We start from the raw sequence: 20624 nt of genomic DNA on the forward strand, positions 1-20624 counted from the left end.
GCCTCAACGTACCGAAAAGGCGAAACAGTTGACGAGCTGCGCTCAAATTTAGCATTATGAAGTAACGTAATCGTCGGCAATTCTCTTCTCTGGCCAACATACGAGAGTTTCACGACAACGGCGGCGTCCGCTAAACACTCAACAGTTTTTGGTGCGATTGAGTTTATTCGTCTCGGTAGGACAGGAATGCTTTGCAGTTGTCGCTCAAGCCACGTCTGTGAACAAGTCCACGGCTTAAGCGAGCTACCTTCCGGTGACATGCAACCGCGATATGTCGAGATAAGATACGGGCTTCACTCCCTGCAAAATGAATTATTAGGTTAAGCTTGCCGACTTAGAGCATAAATAAACGAAACAAGTTTCGCATCAGCAGTCGAGAGGTGTGGAGTGGAAAACACGTTTTGGCGTCGGTATGCTACGAGCTATGCCTTATTCCGCTTGCGGTCATGGGGTCGATAGCATTTTGGGCAGGTCTTCGGATGCATCATCATCATCGTCATCAGCCTGACTATACCCACTGCAGGGCGAAGGCCTCTCCCATATTTCTCCACTTAACCCGGTTCTGTGCTAGCTGCATTCACTAGACCCCTGCGAGCTTCTTAATCTCATCCGCCCACATAACTTTCTGCCACCCCCTGCTAGCTTTCCTTCCCTTGGAATCCAGTTTGTTACCCTCAGCGGCCATTGGTTATCCTCTCTTCGCACTACATGTCCTGCCCATGTCCATTTTTTCTTCTTAATTTCCACTAGAATGTCGGTAACTTGAGTTATTTCTCTGGCCCACTGTGCACGCTTCCTATCTCTTAATGTTACCCCTACCATTTTTCGTTCCATAGCCCTCTGGGTTGTCCTCAACTTAAGTAGAACTCTCTTGGTTAGCCTCCACATTTCAGCCCCATAGGTGAGTACATGCAAGATGCAACTGTTGTATACTTTCCTCTTGAGCAATACCGATAAGCTGCTAGTCATAATCTGCGAGTGCTTGCCAAATGCGCTTGCTTCGGATGCAAGCGACAATAATGGTAGAGCTGGCAGAGCATAGTATGCATGAAATGTTTTTGTGACAGTTTCCACTTAGGCGCCGGGTACAAGAAAGCCCAATCCGAAGAAGCTTTTTGTGGGCTGCCCCCTCGTCCTAGCAACCTGTGCTGCTACGGTAGCAGCCTCTGCGTGAACTTTTTTCTTATTTCTGCGCTGGCTTCGTTGCGACACAAAGACGATGGTTGAATCTCGGCCGCTGAAGCCACTTCTCCGTAGAGACGATAAGCGAGGGGACTGTGTGCTGAGCGATGTCAGTGCCCGTTGAAGCTCTCAAAGCGCTTAAAAGTATTCCGGACGCGCATCTACGCCACCAGTTTCTCCGTCTTCTTTCAATCCCACCTCCAGCCTCAGGTATCCGCCCAGAAGAGCTACAGATACTGCGCCTTTGCATTTACAATTGCGCTAATAAGAAGCTCGGCTACTGAACTAGATTTCGAACCTTGGCGCTCGCGTTTCGATGGATACGAAAAGAAAAAGTGTCAGTTATAAACAAGAAGGTTCTTTTTTCCTTCGCCTTCCGATGTCACCGTACTACTTGCGACAACTTGCTAGTACAAAACATTTATTTACAGTATGTACATGCTTAAAGCTGGACGTCTTCAGAGTGCCGCCTCTGCGCGGCACCAGGGTCTCATCTCCCTGCACCTTGTTTTCTCCAAGTCACTTGTCGTCGTCCTCTTTCATCTCCGGGTCTTCCTCACACCTGTTCATGACCGTAGTTTTCACGCTCCAAGCCCCGCTCGATTCTGGGAACACGTGCAACCGTTCCGGAGAACCACCGCCGCTCGGAGACGTAGACCCCGGCCAGCGATCCTACCATCCCAGGGGCCGTGCGCATAGCGGGGCACGCGTTCACATCGCTCTTCGTCGTCTTAGAGGGGCCGGCCCGAAGACTACCTCTGCGCTTTCTTAGGCTGGACTGGGTTACGCCCATGGTCACAAAACTAGGCGCAGCGCTCGCGCACGGCGGACAAACATGCCGTCACTGCGTTAATCGAAAATTATAGATTAGGACGACGTCTGATGCCGCCGCCGGATCCTAGCTTAAATAATAAAGAAGCCATAGCCTGGCGGCGATTATAAGCCGGAACTTTCCCGAACCCTATCTGGTTATTTCACACCCAGATAGATGAGAGAAAAGATGATAAATGTGAAGCCTGCGAAGCGAGGGGGACCCTCGACCATATACTTTGGGAATGCCCTAAGTCTCCAGGCGCTAGGGACAACATTAAAAGTAGAGAAGCCTTGGTAACCCTGCTGCGAAGCGACGTCACCGCTGACCAGCAGAAAGCCGTCCGCCTGGCGGCTGAGGCCGCGAATAACCAATGTATATTCGCCAGTCCTTAGTCGCGGAGGTTCCAGCCCCCGTTCCTCAGGCCTGCGTGCCAGGAGCGGGGAGTAGGGGGCCTTCTAAATCGGTGGAAATTAAAGCTTTAATCAATCAATAAATCTTTTCTCAGAGCCCGTTTCTCGGAATCCATTTGACGCCTCCCTTGCAAATGTGATGCATACCACCTTTTCATGCAGCGCACAACACACACACGCAGCCGCACAAGCCAACGCACCGCGGGAATTGTGCCAAAGCAGCATCCCCTTTCTCCTGCCTCGGAACACGTGCTGTCAAAGATTGAGGGCAACCACATTCAGGCATACAATATTGCTACAGCAAATCAGTAGAGCGCTACTAGTCGCGACATGGCGTCGGCATTAGCATTTTGCACCCCCTTTTAAGGCGAAAGCCTTTCTAATTTCATGCAACGAAATGCCGTGTGCGAGATTTATGCTCGAGATCTGTCATATTCCGCGACATTCCACGAGATTAATTCTTGTCTAGCGTTACTGCCATCTGCAATGCCAGACTTGAACCGCGCCAAGGAACGACACACGACAGGAGTGAAGGTGTACCGTCCAAACTGACACTGGCAGGAGAAACTGTGACAGATACTGCACCTTTCCTTGCCTGTAAACCAATTATAATGATATGTACCACTGCTACGAACGCCGATAGGAGACAAACGATAAGAGGCAAATTATAAGAGAGGAAGGGTAGTCTCCTGCCATTCTGCTCTTATGAGACATCTGAGACCATCTAATTTTTTTTGTCCTCTACCCTAATATCGAACCTCTGCAGGACGAGCAGCCTGCTAGTGAGCTTGGCGCTGGGCAGACTGCAGAGTGTCAGGTATTTGAGAGGATTATTGTCCGTTTTGACCCGAATTTGTGAGCCGCACAGCAAGACTTCAAGTCGCCTTAGAGCCCAAATGATGCCATAGGCTTCTTTTTCAATCGTTTCCCAGCGAGCCTGAGCGAAACTAAGCTTTTTGTTCAAGAAAGCGATAGGCTGTTCACGGCCATCACTGTCACATTGGGCAAGTCAGACTCGCACCGCGTGGTCCGAAGCATCCGTCTCGAATACGGACGCACGACTCGGATCAGGTGCATAAAGCGAGCATGCGCTTTTAAACGAATTTAGGACTGCATCGGATGAAGTCAGCGCTTCGTACTTCTTTTCAAAAATCAATACCTGCAGCGTATCTCCAAATTGCAATTCACATCTTCCCTCTTCTCCGGGTACACCTCGCAGCAGCTCATGCCCGTTGTCTGCACGCTCCGAGTCCCGCTAGAGTCCCGGAAGATGCGCGGCTGTTTCGGTGATCCGCCGACGTTCCGAGGCGCGGACTGCGGCCAGCTACGAAGCCATCCCCCCAGGGGACCGCTCACCCCGCAACGGTCGGCGTTCGCCCCTACGCTTCGCTGTTTTCGAGGCACTGGTTGACTGGCGGCCTCTGCGTTGCAGTACGCTGGTCACAAAGTCGGCGCACAGCGGACGCAAAAATCCCACGAGTAGTTCCCGCATTCGTCCTCGGATCTCGTTTCGGTGAATCCGTCCGCTACACCTCCCTTCCAAATGCGCTGCAAACCATCTCGTAATGCAGCACACAAACACATGCGGCTCGGGTGCCGAGCCGAGAGGCCGCACCACAGTATGTATTAGGGTCACGTAAGCGGGTATTTAAGCGAGAAGACCTACATAGGCCAAACGGGAAGGTGCCTAAATGCCCGCTTACATGACCACAACACTTCATTGAAAGGCGCTCCATCCTCAAATCTTGCTCTGCATTAAAGACGCCGTCCGCTTAACAACGAACTTAATTGTTCTGAAAAGTCATGTGCTCCCTTTTTTAATGAAACCAAAGTTCTGTACAAACACAAAGATGAACTAACAAGAGAATGCAGTGAAGCGTTTCATATTTATAAAAATCATGACTCATGTGTAAGCATCCCTTCTGTATCTGTTCATGACTGTGAATTAATATATATTGATTCAAAAGAGTTATCTGTTTGGCGGTTGGAGTTGCACAGAACAATCTATCGCTTACACACTGCCAGTGCTATTAAATAAATTAAACAAAGAAATTTTTGACTCTTTCCAGCATTCAAATACTGTTATTAAGAAATTTTTTTCTGAACAAGTTTGTGTGATGACGCTGCATGTATTTTTGTGTTGGTGCTTTTTGCTTCTTTTTCAAGGTGTGCTATCTTCTTTTGTGCTATAATGTATAGCGCAGAATTTATTGCCGCTTGTCTGATGCAATGCCAATGTAAAAAAGGGGGCAGGACCTCTGTCAAGCTTCCGAGCTTTTAGTCCTGTCTCCTTCTTTAATATAGAGAAAATAAAAGGCTGATTGATTGATTGACTGACATGCGCTCTTGGTTGTGAAAAAGAGTATATTTTGCATGTTTCTTTCTAATAAACTGCAATTGATAGTCAGCGCAGGTGTTAACTTCTTCCTTGTCCTTCGTCTCCGCGCTGTTATTCCTTAAACACATGATCGCTGACGTCGATCTCGAGCATATATACAGGGTCCGCCACGCGCCCCGGCGGGAGCCGCGCCACGGATTCAGAGGAAAAGCAACTGAGTAGCCGTGCTCGTTACGATCATCAGATGTTACAATCATAAGTTGATTTCATCTGATAATCTGAAGGACATAGCATTCCGAGCAGAAATTGTAGTCATTCGAAGTTCCAACGAACCGGGGTTAAACGAATATGTGAGGGAGTCGTACCGATGACCTCTGGTCATTGAAACCGCAACAAATGCGTAACTTCCCGGGGCCGGGGGCAATAATTTGTTCAATTGGTTTAGAGGAAAAGGAAGGGGCATGTGGAAACTGACCCTGGCAACGTTTAACGTTAGAACCCTAGCTAGTGAAGCTAGTTTAGCAGCGTTGTTAGAGGAACTTGAAGGTATGAAATGGGATGCCATAGGGCTTAGTGAGGTTAGGAGGCCTAATGAGGCATATACTGTAGTGAAAGATGGGCATGTACTGTGTTATCGAGGCTTACCAGAGAGGCAACAACAAGGAGTAGGTTTCCTTGTCAATAAGCATATAGCGGGTAATATATATGAATTCTAAGTATTAATCAGAGGGTGGCAGGCATCGCAATTAGACTTAATAAGCGGTATAAACTGAAGGTTGTACAGGCCTATGCACCTACAGGTAGTTATGATGACCAGGCAGTTGAAAGCTTCTACGAAGATGTAGAATCGGCAATGCGAAAAGTAAAGACGCAGTATACTGTACTACTGGGCGACTTCAATGCCAAGGTAGGGAAAAAGCAGGCAGGAGACCAGGTAGTAGGTGACTATGGCATTGGTTCTAGGAATAACAGGGGGGAGTTACTAGTTGAGTTTGCAGAGCGCAATAACCTAAGAATCATGAATACCTTCTTCAGCAAACGGAAGAACCGAAAATGAACATGGAAAAGTCCTAACGGGGAGACTAAATATGAAATTGACTTCATAATATGTTCAACCCCCGCCATTGTGCAAGATGTAGAGGTAATCGGGAAAGTGCGATGCAGTGACCACAGGCTGGTGAGGTCCCGAATTAGCCGAAATCTGAAGAAGGAACGCAACAGATTAGTAAGAAAGAAACCCATAAACGAATTAGCGGTGAGGGGGAGGCCAGAAGAATTCAGGATCTCGCTACAGAATAGATATCCAGCTCTAACCGAGGATGGCGACATTACCCTAGAAGAAATGAGCAATAATTTCAGAGATATCATTACTGAGTGTTCGGTAGAAGTAGGCGGTAGGATAGTTAGAGAGGATACCGGTAAGCTGTCTAAGGAGACAAAAGATTTGATTAAGAAACGCCACAGTATCAAAGCTTCCAAACCAACAGACCAGATCGAATTGGCCGAGATATCAAAGCTAATCAATAAGCGCAAGGTGGGTGATATAAGGAAGTATAACATGGAGAAAATTGAGTATGCTGTAAAGAGAGGGGGAAGCGGTAATTATGAAAATGGGCATAAGCAAAAACCAGATGTATGCGATTAGGGACAAGGCGGGAAACGTCATCACGAATATGGACAAGATAGTCAAAGTAGCCGAGGAGTTCTATACAGATCTCTTCAGTAGCCAAAGCAGTCAGGACCGTAACGAGATTGGCGGTAGGAAAAACAGTCAGACGTTCCACCAGTGACGAAGGACGAGGTCAAGAAAGCACTAGAAACTATGAAAAGGGGGAAATCAGCTGGAGAGGATCAGATAACTACAGATTTGCTGAAGGACGGGGGGGATATCGTGCTAGAAAAACTGGCCACCCTGTATACGCAGTGCCTGGTGTCATCGACGGTACCGGAACCATGGAAGAATGCAAACATTATCCTCATTCATAAGAAAGGGGACTCTAAGGACCTTAAAAATTACAGACCAATCAGCTTACTGTCTATTACGTACAAGGTATTTACTGAGGCAATTGTTAATCGAATCAGGACAACCTTAGACTGCAATCAAGCAAAGGATCAAGCAGGTTTTCGAAAACCGTACTCTACTATCGATTATATCCATACCATCCTTCAGGTGATAGAAAAATGCTGGGAATATAACCCGCCCTTATACATGGCATTCGTTGATTGCGAAAAAGCATTTGACTCAGTTGAAACCTCGGCGGTAATGCAGGCATTGCGAAATCAGGGGGTATACGAGCCGTACGTGAAAGTACTGGAATATAGAGCGGCTCCACAGCAACCATAGTTCTGCATAAAGAAAGTAGCAAAATTTCCATAAAGAAAGTGTTAGGCAAGGAGACACAATCTTCCTAGTACTATTCACAGCTTGCTTAAAGGAAGTATTCAGAGGCTTGGAATGGGAAAAGTTAGGGATAAGGGTAGATGGAGAATACCTCAGTAATCTGCGATTTTCTGAAGACGTTGCCTTGCTAAGCAACTCCGGGGATGAACTGCAAATAATGATTGATGACCTAGACAGAAAAAGTAGAAAGGTAGGCTTGAAAATCAATATGCAGGAGACTAAGGTAATATTCAACAGCTTCGGGAAGGAACGGCAGTTTATATTAGGTAGCGAAGTACTGGAAGTTGTAGGCGAATATGTCTACTTAGTACAGGTAGTAACCGCACATCCAGACCATGAAAAAGAAATAACAAGAAGAATAAGAGTGGGATGGAGCGCACTTGGCAAGCGCTCACAGATTATGACTAGCAGCTTACTGGTATCGCTCAAGAGGAAAATATACCACAGTTGCATTTTACCTATACTCACCTATGGGGCTGAAACGTGGAGGCTGACCAAGGGAGTTCTACTTAAATTGAGGACAACCCAGAGGGCTATGGAACGAAAAATGGTAGAGGTAACATTAAGAGATAGGAAGCGTGCAGAGTGGGTCAGAGAAATAACTCAAGTTACCGACATTCTAGTGGACATTAAGAATAAATGGGCATGGGCAGGACATGTAGTGCGAAGAGAGGATAACCGATGGTCGCTTAGGGTAACAAACTGGATTCCAAGGGAAGGAAAGCGTAGCAGGGGGCGGCAGAAAGTTAGGTGGGCGGATGAGGTTAAGAAGTTCGCAGGGGTCAAGTGGATGCAGCTAGCACAAAACTGGGTTAAATGGAGAAATATGGGAGAGGACTTCGCCCTGGAGTGGGTATAGTCAAGCTGATGATGATGATGATGATGTATCTGTCACACTTCTCGGTGGACACCTGAGCCACGCCGTAACGAATGAGAGGGAGGTGGCAGTAAAAGACGAAAGGGGTGCCATAGCAGAGGGCTCCGAAATTTCGACCAGCTGGGGAGGAGGGAGGGGTGGCTGCTCCTGGCCTTACGGGGCTGGAACTGGAGGCCGCCGCCTCTTAAATGCGGCGGGGGCTAGCCTGCCGCCGGATTTGTATCTGCTGTTGGCCGTCATTGTACTAGCCACCGCTTCGGGCTTGGACGAAGGCTGTTGCGACGAGCGTCTTTCTCTCCGGCTTCTTTTTTTTCTTCTCTATTTTTTTCCTGTCCGCACGAGGCAGCGGAGTTGGCTCAGCGACAAAGCCAGTAGTTGGTCCCTGCATTTTTTTTCCTTCTTCCTACAGTCGTAAGAACGATCAGCTTGTGGAACACCAGTTTCCCCCCCTGCCGCGACCGACCACCACCACCCCAACGAGCTTCATGGCAGCGCCGACTGGGAGAGGAGGTAAAAACCTCCCCTTGGAAGAGGGAGACCAGCGATGGGTGCGCCACCAAGACGTCTACGCGGGTTCCCGCGAGAAGACAACAGGGAGCTTCAGGATCCAGCCGGCAACGAGAGCGGTCGTTTCCTGCCGCCTCTCCCAGCAAACGCCGGGGGATAGCAGGCACGGAGTACGCTGCGCACACGGGAGGACTCGTTGTGCACGACCGCCCTTCTGATTCCCAACGGCGAAGCGACCGGTAAATACCGCACGCTCTCGCCGCCTCCCGCGGCAAACTCCGTGGTATGGCTTTGTCCGAAGAATGCGGCGCGCACGGGAGATCCCGGCCGCCATATTCACGGCGCGTGCAAATGTCCGCCGCCGTAGTCGCACCCCCATTCCCCAGCAGGTGAGTCAAAAGTTCTTCTTACGTAGCTTTGCCCTTCCAAAGAAAACCTTGTTGATGTATAGCTAGCCGGCATCCTCTGTATTATTTGCAAGTGCAATAAATAGCATTGGAGTATTTTGTCGTCCCCCTTCATGGATCACTGCCTTGTCGTGGCGGAGGGGCTTGCGAAACTCGATGAAGTCGTGAGCTCTGCTGTGTAGGGCCACCCAAGATAGACAGGTCACGGCAGAGAGTTCTCACAAAATGTGATTCACTGGAGAAGGTAATGGCAACCCACTCCAGTATTTCCTGCCAATAAAACCCTATGGCCAGTCACAATACCCCACATTACAATACCCGTCACCCGTTAATAATTAGGGGGATTATTAACGATGCGCCCTTAAAGGTGCGCACACTCCCAGACACCCTTAGAATGAGTGGGGGTAGCTGTTCCGGTCGCACAGGAGCTGCCCTCGACCTGCGTGGCAAGCTCAGCCGGAATTCAACTACCTTGTAGTGACAGAAGGGGAGGTGGTCGTTTGGTGCCCAGCTGTCGCCGGTTCAAACCAGAGTAAGGATCGGAGTCAGAAGTAACAAACAAAACACAATTTATGCACAGAAAGAGACGATACAAAGGAATACACAAGATCGCTTGAAATGCACAGACGAGAGGTTCACAGAATACAAACGCTATAAGCATGCAACTACAGAATGATTCAATAACACAGAGGCTTTACAACAGATCAAACACGAGAGAGTTACATAAACAAACACCAAATTGTTCACCGGGCACTGTTGCAATCCGACGCCTCAAAAGTTACGATGTGGCCGCCATACGAGACGAGCGCCGCTCCCTTGCAGGTCCGTGGGCTTGCCAGCAGCGGGTGATCCCCGGGAGTCCAGCCGAAGCACTGGCGAACACGCCGCAACCACTGACTAACTGACTGACTTACTCAACAAGCGGCGCGGTCTCTTTAAATAGGGAACGCCGCGTCTGTCTGTTAGCACGCGTCAAAGCTAGCGCGCACACACACTTAGCTTTGCTGGTTATAGCGGTCTCTCCTCCTCCCGTCGAGCCGCGCGTCGTCATTGGCTAGGTCCCATAGAAAATTCTCGATTTTTCTGGCGTATTCCAGACTGATGAGTCCGCGTCATCGCCGGGTGCTGAGAAAGAGGGCGATGGCGACGCGTCCAAGGCTACGCGCTCTCTCGCGCGGGAAAGGAGGTTTTTCTCAAGCTTTCCACGCGACGCCGCGCGGCCCTCGCGCCGTGCCGGCTTGATGAAAATGTGCGCCGATTTCGTGACACCGGAGCCATTTACAGCGCTTGTTTAACCGCCACATATTTGGCGCCATGAATCGCCTGCGGTCATCGCCAATTTCCATCTGTACTCAAAAACTTTCGCGCCTCTAACTCGGCTTAACTATGTGAAAAACCTACCTTTTTACTAAACAGCGTGCACGCATTTCGATTAAAAGCTCTGGCTACCCACTGGCTAGTACATTCATAGTTAACGGTGACTTTACATTCAACGGCAAGGCATTTCCATAGGCTACTGTGTTGTCCCGGTCCTGTGAAATATATTCTTAGCTGCTATTGGCGGAGCCCTATACTTTGCGTTTACTAACCAGGGTGTACGTAAAACCTTTACCATTTTCTAATTGTTTTAACTCAACAAACAACAATGAATCTAGCCGATTATGTGAAAAGTATTTTAACTTTCTTAGACAACATGACTATGGTTTCGCTTTTACCCAAGAACTTCAATCTGACGGTTCGTTGAAATGTTCAGACCTCAACCTGCATTTTGACATGAATCATATGAACTGGCCATATATACTCTAAGAGCGCAGAACGAGCTGCTTCCTTATGATTCTGCACACTCAGGTGGCGTATTCGGTTGGGGGGACGAGAGCAGAGGCACCGAGCAGTACAGAGCAGTACAGGAGCACGCTGAGCGAGGGTGTAACTGTCTTCCCACAGGAACGCTCTCTGTGTGTCGAGAGCAGAGCGCCACGACCATGTGACCGCACTTCTCTCCCTAGCATTCTCCGCCTCTCCGCAGTGGCGACAGTTGCAACGCGAGGAGAGGCCAACGCTCCGCTTAGAATCGCTTGTTCTGTATGCCTTTGTTCTCGCAGCGTGGCAATCTGCCTCCTTTGGCCCTTTCGACGCCAACAGTGACTCTCAAACATGCACACAGCAGCTGGCAATGCTTTCCGGTCGCCGAGCGCCGACGCTTTGAAGCCACCATTTGAGCGTCGCCGACTCAAGAGAAAAAAAAAGACGGCGCGTATATGACGCTTTATGCCCTGTGACTTCCTCTAATCTCGCTTTCGACGAGGAAGCAGCCGGGAGTGCACTCGGGTGCTCTCAGCGGAGGAAAAGCCCTCCTCCTCCACCACTGGAAGCCAGTGATTATACTCCGGCCCTCCCACTGGAGGGCGCCCGCTTCTTCTGAGAGCACTTTCGAAGTGCTCTCGAGTGCGCCTGCTCTTCAAATCGAATTCGCCAAAAGATAGAAAAGCACATAACTACCCAATACCTGTAATCTCCTGTGACAAAGTCTTAACCACATGAAATGCACACCAGCTTCAATCATCAAGTTAATCGGCGTCTCACAGCCGGCTTCCCGGCGTGATCGTGTCAGCTGTACCAGAGAACCATCTTAAGAAGGAAAAAGAGGCAAAACACCGCCATAACAATGAGCGCATGCTGATTGAGGCATTTAGTACACAGAGTTGCCACTTTTACTAGCACGATATCCGCACCGTTCTTTACCAATTATGGGGTTACCTGATCATTACTTCTACGTTCCCGCTCCCTTCGTTGTGGTCCTCTCTCGTTATCATGTCATTTGCTTCGGATCCTGTGGACATAGTAATCAATGGTACTGCAAGTTACGTTTGCGGGCTTCGCCCAGAAACGAAGTGTTCATCGCGGGTACACTGACGCGGGGGAAATTCCGAAGGGGCGACCAAGGTCAAGGGGCAGCTTGACGCTGGCTAATTTATGACGGTCGCGCAGACGGCCGCTTTTCGAAAGTGATGCCAGAACACATGGAAGCGGGCGACGCTGCCGGCCCTGTCCGTCCCGTGCCGCGAGGGAGGCAAAACAGAGCAGTTAGAAGGCAGAGCGTAAGCGCAGTGGTTGTGGGTTCGGCGCTAACTGCTATCTCTCTCGGCTTGAGTAGAGAGGGCGCGGAGGCCATAAATGCGCTGCAGAGGGAGCCGCTGTTGACATGTCTTCCCGCGAAGACGCCTGGAAGTCCCTTTGAATCCACCGCCCGCACACAACCGACCAAGGGCAGCGATCGGAATGTTTGGGTCTGAGGTTTACGTGTGTGTGTTTGTATGTGTGTGTTTTCGGAAGTGTAACCGTCGACGACATTTGTCTTTGCGACAGCTTGGCACCTCTTGCGTGAACTGAGGGAAGACCTCGGGAGAGAGTGTAAATCGCAGATGTGTGTGTTTGCGTGCACAGCCACTCGCTGCTGAGTGCGTGCGTTGTGTGTGTTTTACTTTGCATCCGTAGGAGAGGGGCATATGTGGCACAATGACTGGCCAGCCCATTTTGAAACACTGCATGTTATTGGCCACAGAGTGACTAGTGTTGATTGGTCAACGGACTAGACTCGAATTTTGAATGCTAAGTAAGGAGCGTGGAAACAGTTGGGCTCGGAGGATAGTTGGGTCCGGACGATTATCGAGGGCAGACTGGTTGTTCGAGGAGGGAGGCTAGGCTGACGGAGATTTCAAGGGACTCCGGCCTAAAGTGTAGCAGAAGGCCAAGGCCTGATTCTGCTAGCCCCTGACCTCCGCAGTTAGCCCTCTATGTTTTGATGTCGCATCCGACGACGAAAAAGTGTAAATAAATGTGCACAGTCTGAGAAGGGAAGTCCTCATCTCCACACCGCAATGTGTCACTGAGCCACGGACGCAGCGGTGGTCATCAACACCACTCTGTACGAGCGCAGGCAGAAGAAAAAACAGCAAGAAATACCTGCTGTATAGGGAAGCCCATCGATTCCCCACGCCTTCGCACGTTCTGAAAATAACTCTGCAGTTCTTGTTGAATACTACATACTCCTAAATTTGGAGAACGTCCAGCCAATTCCTGACTTCTCTTGAGCTATCTCCTGTCTTCAGAGCGTGCTAGGTCCTCTCATATTATACGTCATTGGGCCGTTAACCTGGTAGGTATTAATTAACTTTGACATTATGCTTTAACGCTTCTCGGTTAGACATGCCGAGTACGGAGAGGACTTACCGGTGTTCTGCAAAAATATGCTAAAGCGTATTTTGTGGGGGGCGCTGCCTAATAAATTTATTGAATTTATCGCTTACACCTCGATTACTAAAGTCGTCGTCCCCGGTTAAAGCCAAGCATGTACATGTTCAGTAGTTTGATCCTGAGTTTATCAGCATTCCCTTCTTCCTGAAGCGCAAATTGCTTACAACTACAAAAAGTAGCAGCCGCCAAGACTTTCGGTTGCGCTAGTTGATTACTTATCCACTTAAGTACATAGCGAAAACAATTCAGCGCAGACCCTTGGCTACCTGAAAGAAGGCGAAAACTGGCTTCCACGATGCACTACCGCTACTCTAGTTTTCTAGCCTTCCTCCTGTGGCACGCGCCGCCACATGACTGTTAACGCGATGCCCTCTGCGCTCTTTCAGCTTATCCGTTGGCGCTTCTCCCCCTCGAAGCTCTCGCGGTGCTAGGTCAAGTGATTTAGTAAGGCGATGATAGAGCTTCCGAAAAGGTACTTTCGATGATAATGTAATAAAAATCCGTAAAGGCGGTCTTTTTGAGCATTTGAGTCAAATTTAAAGGTTTTGCGCGTCATCTAAAAATAATTGTTTTTAAATATTGTTCTTGCAAGTGCTGGAAAACCAATCTCGGCGATGCACCCCCGCGCTGTTGCTGTGTGCGGCCATTCATTGGACGCTCCAAAATGGTGGTGTAGCCGTTGCGGCCTGCTCTCTTCTATGTTTTCATGCTCGCCTAAATACACTGATTTGAAGTTGGAGAAAAAGGGCAACATTTTCGGTCTGCAATATGTTAGGTGCTAATGAATCTACCTAAGAATATTTTCCTTTGCGGAGAGGACTGATAGGATTCCTGTTGCTCGTACGCATTGTTTATTTTTTTAAATAGCTTCTCTAGCTCATTTAACGCATATATATTGTATATATATATGCGTTGTAAAGCAGGTATATATTGTTGTGCCCGGCCAAAACCGCCCAGTAATTCAGCCGGACGCCTAACTTTTGCGGCGAACGCCTCCTTCACAAAATTCGGATACTGCTTTGCAGAGCACCGGTGTCCTAGAGGCGAGCCGTACCTAGGGGAAAGAAGCGACGTGTTTAAACATGAGCTGTGCATCCAGACAGCTCGGTGCCGTGGCCCTGGCGGTGGACCCTTCTCGCCCCGCGGCATATTTGAAGCAAGAGCGCAGAAAGCTCTCCCATTGGCCCTGCGAAAGTACTGCCGTCGGATTGGACCATTTGAGCGTCAACGGTTTCTCGGTTTACGAAGACTCAAGTGCTTCAGCTCGGGACTACGAGTGTGAGTTCGTCACTAGCGTTCATCGGGAGCAGTTCGCCCCCCTGAGAGCGGACGCGGCGGAATCTCCTCGGCTGTCGCTGCGCGAGAACAGTCGCGTATGGCTATGTTAGCTTTCGGCCCCAGAGCCGAACTCGTTGTATTAATGCCTGTAAATAGTATATAAAGCTTTTCGTCATCTCACCAGCGCCGACTCGGATTCATCGCTACCGCACAGGCAGCTCACAGCCCTCGTTCACGAAACGGGGGACGAACGCTACGCAACCAACTCCTTGGCACAACTCTGTTGACGGTGGGATACTGTGTGATAACCCCATCGTCAACAACCCTAATGCGAACAACAACAACCCTAAAGCGAACATGGACCTCACGATATCCGAAGCGCCCCAGCTGTCGGACGAATTTGATCGTGTGCCGGTGAGCGCTGAGCGATGCGGCACACAGGCGGTACCTTGAGTGGCGAGCCTGCAGAGGATATGCTCGGGGGCTTGCGTGAGCGAGCCTTGTTTTGGCGCGACTGGCAGTGAGTCATGAGCCGCGATGCAGGCGCGGTGCCTCACTCCGACGATGCCGGCACCATGCTCGCGCCGGTTACCGGCAGCTTGAAAGCACCAAAAGAAAGAAACCAAACCGAAAAGAGCCGGAAAGGCATGAAAGAATGCTATCAATGAAAGGTGAGAAAACAAACGATCGCGAATAGAAAATAAGCGGCGATCCCAGCGGCACAAATGCACCCGCGCTGAGAAAATGCGCGATGGGTGCGCAAAGCGTACGGAACGAGACAGATCGTTCAACAAAGCGAGTAACTTGTGTTCGTCTGTTCTTTCACGCACAAAGTGCAAAGAAAGGTCTCTTAGAGAAACGGACAGCCGAAGCTGCAGCGGAGGGAGGAGAGCCAAACCGCCCGAATACTGCTAGGCATTCTGCCGCTTGCGGAAGAGAGCCGCGCAGTGTGGATGCTTTGAGTCATGCATTCGAAACGTAGCTACTTTCGACTAGCGTTTCGTCGCTAACGGTAACTTTGTAGGCAGATTGGGACAAAATTAAATGACCTCTTTGCTTCCTCAGTTGTGGTTTACGGTCAAGGACACTTTTCCATTACTGATTATTAATTTTCCTTGCTATTTAATGTATCGTTAATGTGCAAAATTGTTGTTTGAACCTTGTATACTGCATCCTACACTTGGCTCTTGTTGCAGTGGGAGCAAAAAGGGGACAACAATTTGGCTTATTCAATTTGAAATTTTTCCTCTGACTGGTGTTTGACGGGTGACCGAGGGTACTTGCTTGTGCTGGGTGTTTCCTGTTCTAAGTCGGTTTTGCAAGCCGCAGAGCAGTCTACCACTACCAGTGGCGAGAGGCAAGGACATCGGAGCGACCTGAGTGAAGTTGGTAGACGTGTCACGGCAGTAAGGCTGTAGGCAGAGATAATGACGTGGCGAGTGAAACCCGATGCACGTGAGGCTACCTGGTGCCCGGACACTGGACGTGAGCTTGGGGGAACCTGGTGAACCTGGTTAGCGCTCGTCCTGTACCCTGTCTTGTGTGTGTTTTTGTTCGCGCTACTATAAGATGTCTGAAAAACTGGTGAACGAGCGCGCCCGGCATCCGAGCCACATGCGGGCAGCTCGTCTTCCCGGCGAATTCTCTGATGGTGGTGTTGTGCCCGGCCAAAGCCGTCCAGATATTCAGCCGGACGCCAAACTTCTCCTCCGAACGCCTCCTTCACAAAATCCGGATAAGCACCGGTGCACTGGAGCCGAGCCGTGCCAAGGGGAGAGAAGCGACGTGTTTAAGCATGAGCTGTGCATCCAGACAGCTCGGTGCCGTGGCCCTGGCGGTGGACCCCTTCTCGCCCCGCGGCATATTTGAAGCAAGAGCGCAGAAAGCTCTCCCATTGGCCCTGCGAAAGTACTGCCGTCGGATTGGACCATTTGAGCGTCAACGGTTTCTCGGTTTACGAAGACTCAAGTGCTTCCGCTCGGGACTACGAGTGTGAGTTCGTCACTAGCGTCCATCGGGAGCAGTTCGCCCCCTGACAGTGCGGACGCGGCGGAATCTCCCTGGCCGTCGGTGCGCGAGAAGAGAACAGTCGCGTATGGCTATGTTGGCTTTCGGCCCCAGAGCCGAACTCGTTGTTTAAATGCCTGTAAATAGTATATAAAGCTTTTCTTCATCTCACCAGCGCCGACTCGGATTCATCGCCACCGCCCAGGCAGCTGACAGCCCTCGTTGACGAAACGTGTGACGAACGCTATACGCAACCAACTCCTTGGCACAACTCTGTTGACGGTGGGATACTGTGTGATAACCCCACCGGCACAACAATATGCGAAATTGCGCGCTGGCTTACGCTAGAGTGCAGGCATTAGGAAGGCTGCAATAATATCAACTGGTGCATTGGCGGAGATTTTTGACATGCTCCCCCATACTGAGCCGCCCTATTCACATTGAAACCGAGAAGAAAATTTCATCGGCGATTTTCCGTCCTAGTTATTTGGCACTCGCCTCTTCACAGCCTAGCGAGCGCGAATGAAAAAGCCGAGGAGGCGGTAGCACGATATTAGTCTTTTAGTTTACCGTTACCTCCTACCGCGTGAGCGTGGGCACGCATGCGCAGATCAACCTGAGAGCTCGAGATGGCGCCACGCCCCTGTCAATTTTAGCGGACTCCGCACGCAGGAACCAGTCAGCGCGTGCTATGCTGACGGCACGCGGTAGCGGTAGACGGCCGCTGTAAGCGGCACCGGCAAACTAAAGGTCTCTATTCGACAGAACCAGCTACTGTGGCTAGCTTTGAAATCAAGCGGGCCAGCGGTACTCGGCACCAGCGAATGTCATTTCTTTTGCCCTTATTTTCTTCCTGTATCTTTTCCCACACTGCGCAGGTTTGGTCGCCGCCTGGTGTTCTTCGCCACGACGATCGCCTTCATTTTATTTGCGTCGGTTTCGTCCGCATCTCCCACAGCCACATGCTACAACAGCCTGCGCTTCGTCACGGCCATCTGCGTTGCCGGCATCCAGACAACCGCCGCTTCGCTCTGTGAGCACACTGCGGGGTCAATACTATTCCGCACAAGGACCGCGGGGAAGTCAATCGTGTTGAGAGAGCTGCATAATGGCTTCCGAGGAGTTCTCACAGGAGCGCAGCGCGCATGCGCTGAAATTTTGCCACCAAAGTAGACTGCAATGGAGAATTTTGATCTAAGAGCAAGGGATAAGTACTTCGTCGGCGCAGAGCTTTTGATGGCGTCAAAACGTAATCAGAGAACGAGCTTTATCTTATTTTCTGTCAAATTACCATGCGATAAGCTATTCCTTTAGAGGTTAGGAGTGCTACATGATTCACTGGAAGACATTATTTACCCGTCCATAGATCACTCATGTGGTGGGAAGAAGGCGAGTTTGATAATTATTCTAGTATGATTTGGTCTCCAGAAAGTGGCAGCCTGAGGATTTGACAAATATTTTAGGTTACCGTGTTCGTGGCGGAATCTACTGGTTAGGTCAAAAACTGTTTCTCAAATTACACAGGTTCAGTAATATTTACGGGTCGTTACGGTGCAGTGACAGCCAGCAGAATAGCCAAAGCAAGTAGTCTGCAACTACCCCACCGATTCATTGACCGTCAAATGTGGGGTGGACAGCACAGCAGAATATCCCATGAGCAAATACATTTCATATGCACAGCCGTAGGGGCGGACCCGTTTTGGCTCTGGAGAAAGGTTGAAACACGTGCGGCAGGCTGTTTTGTTCGCACAGTGTAACATCAAGACAACGCACCTTTTTTGCATATAGTGGCATCTGCGAAAAATCTCCAACGCGTCATTAGGTCCCAAAATTCCACCCCTGAACCTACACTTCTATGCAGAGTGTCCTAGCTAATCCAGCCATGGGTTTATAAAAGAAAGCGAGTCCTAACCTAGATAAACCAACTCAGGTGTTTTCATATTCACGCGCGCTAACCTTAAGCAGTTTTTTCTTCTTCAAACAATAATGATTCGGAAGAACTCATTGGCTAACATTTCATTTATTTGCTTGAGGAACAAAAAGTCACAACAAAAGCAGTAGAGTGCTTTTTTAATGAAATCTGGCCATTGAAGCCTCCATGAGACAGCGGCGCCGCTTTAGCCCGCCGACAAATTTCTTAAAGAACAAAATCCGGCGGGAACTTCTTGCTGACGTCCAGAAAGAAGTGTGCACGCGCAACTGGTAAAGCATACTCAGTAGGCAAATAATTACGCAATTTCCGCTTTGTAAATAGACAAACGACCTTTTTATGAACACTTTTTTTCTAAAAAAGTTAGCTAATTAGTCATTTCTAATTACTAACTTGCCAAACGCGAAAATAGCACGTGCTTCTCAACAGTTCACCGCTTTTCTGTTTTCGGAAAGCTTGCATTGTTGCATTAAGCTGGTAGACTTCCCTCGCTGATTACGCCGAACCTTATACAAGGCGTTGCACGTCGCATGAAGCGAGGAAATTTGAAAGCAACCAACACCATATAACATCCTGCCATGTGATGCTTCTCAGGGTACTTGATTATATAATTACCTAAGAATAATTACGCATTCTTTTTATTTCACACTAGGGATAATTGCGTTTCGTTAAGCAGCGCAACACGTTAGTAACAGATGATCAAATTTCTTCTGTTATATCAAAAGTCTTATTTTGCCCAATGTTATCAGAATGCCTGTCAAACATGCAAAAACATACGCTATAGCGCCCCTGTGTGACCATATTAGAGCGCTGCCGAATGCATTATGAAAAACCAAAGCACACGCTGTCACCATCTCGCAGCGAGCGCCGAAGCCTCGATCAGGACAGCCGTTATACCAGAACATTGAATCCGCGCGTGTTTTGCGTTAAATGATTGTCGGGCCACCGATGACAATTTCATACTGAGCTCTTATTCAACTGTCGCGTAGTAAAGCAAGCAAAAAGACGAATGAGAAAAAATTAAGCCACGTTGTCCGATAGTCTTCGTTTTATTTAAGTGTATCATTTCACAGTTCGTCAAACTGAACCCCGGTCGCCCATTTTCGACGTGGTCAGCGTGTATGATTCCTCAATTCAAAACGCCGTTAGGAGCGCTTCAGTATTACTTCGCGGCCTTCCTTTGTACGCTAGAACAGGACCACCAGCAGTTGCATGGTACAAAGATGGATCAGTTCTCTGTTAACCCTCTCACAGGATATCGAAACCTACTTGGTCTAAAGTAAATAATTGAAATTTTGTCAATTCCTGTAACTTAAAACCTTGATACTTGGAATATACAAATAGATCTGAATTTTATTATTAATCAAGCGCGAAGTAGGTGCGTAGCACTTCTTACACCGCAGTGTCAGAGGCCCCGGCTTCATCCATAGCGAGGCTAATAAAAAGCGCCGCGCTGCCGCGTCCCCTCTTCACCTCATCTCTAATCGTTCTTTCATCAAGTGGCCCGGTCAGCAGCTGCGAGCAGTGTCGAAGGAGCTAGCACTGCACGTACGCGTCTGCTTACTGTGAAGGCCGAGGAGCGACTGCCGCTAGGGCAGAGAGTACGAATTTGAGGGTGTGCGAGCGACATGCGGCTATACTTAGTCCGAATTGATGGTGATGGTGATGACGGCTGTCCCCTTTTTAACGGGTCGCCTCCGCCTGTCGGCGTGGCGGAGCCAAAAAAAGAAAATTATAATAACAATGCAAAAAAACACACAATATCTGTTCCACGCGACCACTTAGTTCACTCTGGCACGTTCACAGCCGGAATGCTCTTCTGTTGCACCGCCCCATTCCGCCACCAGTATTCCAGGCGTCGTTTAGTGGTCTCCACTACACTTCGCTCCATCTGGCCGAAACCCAGGGCAGCAGGGAGGGCTGAGGCCTCCGAGATCGGTGTTATACCGGGGCACTCTAGGACCACATGCCCTATCGTTTCCTCCGCCCCTCCACGGGTGCCGCAAGCGGTGCCCAGACCGCTTACGAATTGCGGAGCACTCCGCAGCGGGCCTCCGCCAGGAAGCCGCTACCGCACGAATTGTCAAAACAGTGCTCACGGCCGATAGCTGTCTTCGCCACCCGGTAGAGAGCCAAGGTGGGCTTCGCCATCATTCCACTCATCCACTCTCGCGTCTCCGTCTTCTGTACCTGCTCCCGGATTTTCGCGTTCGTTGCGT

General features: G+C 49.5%; 1 protein-coding gene across 2 annotated transcripts in view; it reads left to right on the forward strand.

Annotated features, from left to right (window-relative positions):
• LOC146171568 (solute carrier family 22 member 6-A-like) overlaps nucleotides 1-20624 on the forward strand; it is a 296829-nt gene that overhangs the window by 200662 nt on the left and 75543 nt on the right. For both annotated transcript variants that reach the window (XM_084586403.1, XM_084586404.1), the window contains exon 5: nucleotides 17354-17508. In XM_084586403.1, coding sequence (XP_084442529.1) covers nucleotides 17354-17508 — 155 coding nt within the window. The remainder of the gene's footprint in view (nucleotides 1-17353; nucleotides 17509-20624) is intronic.

This window comes from Amblyomma maculatum, unplaced genomic scaffold, assembly GCF_055883805.1.
Source record: "Amblyomma maculatum isolate TAMU_Amacu unplaced genomic scaffold, ASM5588380v1 scaffold_19, whole genome shotgun sequence".
In the NCBI taxonomy this organism is placed as follows: Eukaryota; Metazoa; Arthropoda; class Arachnida; order Ixodida; family Ixodidae; genus Amblyomma; species Amblyomma maculatum.